The following is a 6,036-nucleotide window of genomic DNA, read 5'->3' on the forward strand; positions in this document are numbered from 1 at the left end:
GGAGCCTTCTCTTCTCCAGGCTGAACAGCCCCAACTCTCTCAGCCTGTCCTCATAGGAGAGGTGCTCCAGGCATCAGATCATCAAGGGGCTGGCCAAATGGATGCCCACAGCTGCTGGGGTAGGGGATCCCTGCCAAGGTCCCAGCCTACCTGGCCACGAGGCGTCGAGCCTGTGTCTGCTGCAGGCAGAAGTTGTGGTCGAAGCCATCCAGGCGAAACTTCTGCAAGTGCTTCCCCAGCTCCACGGGCTGCCGGAGATCGAAGCCAGTGCCCTGCACGGCAGCCACCTCCCCTGGGCAAGGAGAACAGCAGCGTCAGCCGCTCACCCACACGCAGCAAATACCTGCAGCACTAGGTCCTGCGTGGGGTTGAGATCCCTCGTTTTGGTGAGCTGAGGGTTTTAAGCCATTTGTGATCCTTGTCTCATTGCAGTGCCCTGCTTGGAGCAAGCTTGTGACCACTGTGACTCAGGCTGGGACATCAGCACCTTGTTCCCCAGCAGAGCTGGCAGCCCCAGGGACACTGCTGTGCTTAGCTGGGACAAAGCAAAGCCAAGGAGCCAGAAAACAAGAGGGAGGGCTTGTATTTTATAAGTATAAAAGCTAAACAATATCAAACCAAAACTTATTAGCTATTAATATTTATATATGCATAAGATTTATTTACATACACTATCTCTGTCTTTCTCTAAATAAATTAATCCTCCCAGATCTCCAAACAAACATCCATGAGATGGCCTTGAAGGTGGCTCACCTGGCAGGACATGGGTTGTACACTGGGACGGGCGCCCTCCTGCCTCAGGGCATTGTTTCAGGAAAAGAAGGTTGAAGACCATAAAACCAGCATCTTCTCTCAAGTCTTTTTTTGAGGCCTGACGTGGGGATGCAGCACCCTGCGATAAAGCTCTCGCAGTGAGAGCATCCCTAAGACATACTAAACACAGCCATCCCAACCCAAAGGCAAGGGGTTTTGTATGGGGGAGGTAAGAGAGGAAGGGCAGGGGACAGGATTTTGCCCTGAAGTCACATTTTTCTGTCTCTCTAAAGGCAGAGGTTCCCAAGGGTCAGCAGGCAGCTGGCAGTGTTGGGGATGGCGGGGTGCGAGCATCCCGTCCCCGCTGCCGGTCCCATGCGCTGTGCTCTGCTCGCTGCAACCACGCACCCAGCTCGGCTGCGGCTTTGCACCAGTTCTTCTCTGCAAACCTTGAGAAACATCAGTCTCCACCTGACAAACAGCACATTTCTGTGGCTTCTGATCCTATCTGAAAGGAGCACTTCTACTGAATTCAGCCGTGGGGCAGAAAAACACCTTGAAAAAAAATTACCCATTTTGATGTAGGCACTTCAGGTAAAACCCAGCAGCCACTGCACACAAGGGCTCTGTCTTTAACAGTTGCACAAATCTCATCTTCAACCCAGGGCTGAGATGGTTTTATCAGCTTCAAAGGCTACATTTACCCGAAACACCAAGAGGGAACTGCAAAAAGGAGGGGCAGTGAGTCAGCCGCGATTAAGATGTGCAACAGCTCCAGGGTGAAAGCAGCGGGGAGAAGCAGGGCAGTGGGTTTGGTACGGCCCTAAGCACTTCCCCAGCTTGAGCCCAGGCTTGACACACCAAGCTGAGCAAAAACCACCCGGACTGGGGGACTCACTCCTCCAGGTGCAAGCAAGCCAATGCGTGCATGGACAGTGGTTTTTGTTCATGAACACAGACTTAACTCTGCTTTTAGCAGACAGCTGAGCTAAAAAGCTTCTTTTCTTTTTCTTTTTCTTTTTCTTTTTCTTTTTCTTTTTCTTTTTCTTTTTCTTTTTCTTTTTCTTTTTCTTTTTCTTTTTCTTTTTCTTTTTCTTTTTCTTTTTCTTTTTCTTTTTCTTTTTCTTTTTCTTTTTCTTTTTCTTTTTCTTTTTCTTTTTCTTTTTCTTTTTCTTTTTCTTTTTCTTTTTCTTTTTCTTTTTCTTTTTCTTTTTCTTTTTCTTTTTCTTTTTCTTTTTCTTTTTCTTTTTCTTTTTCTTTTTCTTTTTCTTTTTCTTTTTCTTTTTCTTTTTCTTTTTCTTTTTCTTTTTCTTTTTCTTTTTCTTTTTCTTTTTCTTTTTCTTTTTCTTTTTCTTTTTCGTTTTCTTTTTCTTTTCCTTTTCCTTTTCCTTTTCCTTTTCCTTTTCCTTTTTCTCCTTTTCCTTTTTCTTTATGCCCCAGACCAGCTGCTTGGTGCTCCCATCAGTATTTTGTCCTCCCAAGACCTCCAGCACAGTATGGCACAGCACTGTCCCACCACCCTTATCTGCCATGGCTCAGCAGCTGCACTCCCCAAACTGGTTGGGCTGGGTGAAAAGCCATAATTTAGGAGCAAATCTAAAAGTCCACTTTTTGGACAATTTTAATCTATTTTAGATTTTTCAAAAGTTAAGCCAAATGCAGCTTTTTTTTAAAAAAAATCATGCTTTTCATTCTTAAAAACAATAAAACTTGGTATCAGATTAATTTGGCAATTAGATCAACTCTCACTGCAACGCAGCACAGTCACTTATGCTAAATCGGTTGGACTCAGTGATCTTAAAGGTCTTTTCCAATCAAAATGATTCTGTGATTCTACAAAAAGCAGGTGGAGGGTTGGAGTCAAGCCACCCAAAGCAAGGTGCCCCCTTGTTAGGAGTGGGACCAGTGTTCAGTGCTGGCTCTCCCATGAGTACAGGGAATGTGTTCCCTGTCCCAGCTTGTTCAGATTATTTAATTTAGCGGCTTGATTGATTATGGAGAGGAAGAGAGTGGAAGTGGTGGAGGGAAAAAAAAAAAAGAAAACTAGAAAGCCTCATTTTCTCCTTTTTACCCCCTGAATCAAGACCAGGCACAAGAGGCTGGCAGCTCGTTTCTCTGCACTGAGGCTGGAGACAGCAGCAATGCCACCTTTGTTTAATTAACCTGTTTAGTATGCAAAACATGCTGCTTTCCTTAACTGGCTTTCCTCTTTTAGCCATGCAGGACATTACAGGAAAGAAAAGTGTTGGTTTTGTGTCTTCAGCCTCCCAGCCAGTAGTGCCTGTCCCGATGAAGGGACTGATGGCTCAGCTCTTGCAGGGAAGGGTGATGCCGGGCTCCCGAGCACCAGAGATCCCAGCAGCTCTAGATCTCAGCGTTAAGCCTGAGATCTACCCTCCAGATCAGGGAGTCTGACCACGTCCTGCTGTGCCATCCCATTTATCAGCTGCAGTCCTGTGCTGGGAGCGTGCTGCTCGCACCTCCCACATTTTACTGGGGGTCAAGAAATGAATTCTTCCTGCTTTCTGTGGACTTTTAACATGGGCTGATCTCATGAAAATAAGATCTGTAGAAGTAAGACCTTGACACCACATGGAAAATCCCAGTAGAGAAGTATGATAAAGCCGAACATGGCTGGAGGAAGCAAAGCAGGCAAACCATAGGCCAATCCCAGCTCTGAAAGTGCTGAGTGACTCTCTCTGGTGGCCCCACCGGTCCTGGGAACCTGGATGGGCCTGCAGGGAAATGCTAGCCAAACAGGTCTGTAGGGACATGCTTTGGTGCTGTCTCATGGGTAGCTTGTCTCCTGGATGGGCCCCGTGGACCCACGTTGCAGCCTTGCATCCCACTGGCCTCTGGCCCCATCTCCTGCTGCTCCTTCCTGCACCCCCTGGATGGACCCTGGTTCACCCCCTCTCCAGATCTGGGGCTGGTGATGGACTCTGTTACCAGCACCTGGCTCTGCCCACTCTGCTCAGCTGCTATGGGATAGTGCCTGTGTGAGTGAGGGCCCTGCTATGCCTGGGGTCCCCTGGGCCCTGGTGTGTCCCCTCCCTTGCCAGACACTGCTGTTCCCCGATACCCACAAACATCCATCTGTAAAACCCTCTCTGCCACGTGCCGCGGGTGTCGCACCACCCACCGGTAGGGATCTTGGTGTCGTCCACAGGCAGGTAGGAATCTGCTTCAATAGAAACCTCATGGTCGTAGATATCCCGTGAGCCCTGCAAGAGGATGGGAAATACTGGGATCCCTTCTGCAGCCCTTCCATCATTCCAGCAGCCCTAAGGACACCTGGGAAGTCACTGCCCATGGTGGAGCTACAGCTGATCTGGTCGTGCCTGGAGGACCTCCTGGTCATCATCCCACCTTGACACTGGGCACAGGACAAAGGTACCCAGCACTGGCAAAAACCCGCATGGGACCTGGGAGCTGTAAAACCTGTAAGGCTGAGCCTATCAGTCTGAACTTGTACCTCACCAAGGACTACCATCCAGCAGATCAACTAGCCAAAACACACCGGTTGCTGAGCACACAGTGGCGGGCAAAAGGGGAAGGAAGCAAATTTGGGGAAGCACAACTCATCCTCCTGGCTCAACTCCTGCAGCACAGGGGGATTGTCCTCCTCTTCCTCTCCTGCAGCCTTAGGGATGTTGGCTGGGAACAGCTGGGCTGGAACAGGAGCAGGATCAGAACTGAGCCTGCACATCACTGTCTAATCTGAGCAGCAATTTCTTGAGCAAAGGTGTCCCATCTGGAAACACGCCCGAGCTGCGTGCTGTGGGTGTTGATATTACTGTGCTGCTGGGAAGACAAACAGAGGGTTGAACTAACATCTGTGCAGCCATTATGAGGGCAGCAGCCTGAGCAGGCCTCCCGCGTGGACGGGCTGGGACGTCACTCACTAACACTTTCAAGGGTCTTTGTCTCACATCCAAGTGTGACTGCACTGTCCCATCCTATTACTCTGCCCAGGAACATTTTATTTCCCAGATCCTTTTCCTCCAAGCCCAGTTTATAAACATGGTGAGATTAAAACATGGTTGCAACACAGTGCCCATCTAGCTGGCAGGACCCTGGAGTGGTGTGTGGGAGCTCTCTGCACCCTGCTACTGCCTCAGTCCACAATCCTGGCCATCTCACATCTCCTTTCCATGATCCTTCTCCTCCCTGCTGTGACACAGGTATTTCAGTGCTGTGCTGTTTCTGGCACTACAGGCCCTGATCTCAGCTGCCCCATCCACACAAGGGTTCAGTACATTGTCTCAGAAGCACCAAAAGAAGACAGCTAAGAAACGCTGGTCCATCATTAGGGCATGCCAGGTCTGCACCTTCTCTGTAATCATCCCCAGAGACCAGGAGAGACTGAAACCCCCCAGTTACACACAAAAGGAGAGTTAATGTTCATGATGGGATGTCTCTTTTCACTGGGATAATGCATCCTCAGTTGAGGTCTGTGTGATTCAGTCCTATCCCAGCTCATAGGCTTCATGCAGCCCACGATGCATAGAGACAACCCCCATTGCTGTGTCCCCAGATCAGCATGATGATGATCATCATCATCATCACTTCCCATTGGTCCCAGTGATCCCATGGGAAGCCCACGGATCATCCCATGGGTCCCCAGGCTATCTTCCCCTGTACAGTGTCCCTCCATGGGGTTCATCTGCCCCTGCTTACCTGCCCTGCCAGGTTGAAGTACGCATGGTTTGTCAGGCTGATGGGTGTTGTCTTGCTGGTCTGGGCTCGATAGTTGATGGCCAGCTCCCTGCCACTGAGCGTGTAGGTCACCCAGACTTTCAGGTCACCAGGGTAGCCTTCTTCACCGTCGGGGCTGAGCCGGAAGAAGCAGACACCATTTGGGAGTACCTGGGGGCTCCAGAGAACCTGCAAGGAGTGCGCTGTTGGTGGGACAGTCATGGGAAACACGGTGCCCTTCTCTCCTGCTCCAGACTGGGCTGAACCCAGGGACAAAAGGTACTCGGGGAAGGATGCAATGAAACAAAACTTTTTTCCTGCTCTTACTCCTAGAAAGGGGAAAAAAAAAAAAAAAGCTCAAAAAATCTTTTTTCTCCCTATGAAGGACTAAAAAATAAAAAAAAAAATAAAAAAAAAGGAAGTGAAAGAAAACACAAGCACCAGCCTGCTCTTGGTCAGCCAGGGCCACCAGCAGGGAACAAGTTTTCCAATGAGCAGCCAAACAAACGAGGCAGTTTTCTCTGATGAGGAGTCTGTCCCACCCTGTGTTATTGCTGGGCTGCATTAAGAGAAGCGTGTCCAGCA

The 6,036-nt window shown here is 49.3% G+C and overlaps 1 protein-coding gene across 1 annotated transcript in view; it reads right to left on the bottom strand.

Moving 5' to 3' along the window:
- The window catches only part of GALM (galactose mutarotase), a 6,732-nt gene extending 1,059 nt beyond the window's left edge, over positions 1-5,673 (bottom strand). Inside the window, exons 1-3 of the mRNA XM_010170676.2 lie at positions 5,434-5,673; positions 3,896-3,977; positions 151-292 (exon numbers count right to left, since the gene is read on the bottom strand). Of these exons, the coding sequence (XP_010168978.2) occupies positions 151-292; positions 3,896-3,977; positions 5,434-5,673 (464 nt within the window). The remainder of the gene's footprint in view (positions 1-150; positions 293-3,895; positions 3,978-5,433) is intronic.
- Between the last annotated feature and the right edge of the window lie 363 nt (positions 5,674-6,036).

The sequence above is a fragment of the Antrostomus carolinensis genome, unplaced genomic scaffold (genome assembly GCF_000700745.2).
Source record: "Antrostomus carolinensis isolate BGI_N321 unplaced genomic scaffold, ASM70074v2 scaffold22496, whole genome shotgun sequence".
NCBI classification, from domain to species: Eukaryota; Metazoa; Chordata; class Aves; order Caprimulgiformes; family Caprimulgidae; genus Antrostomus; species Antrostomus carolinensis.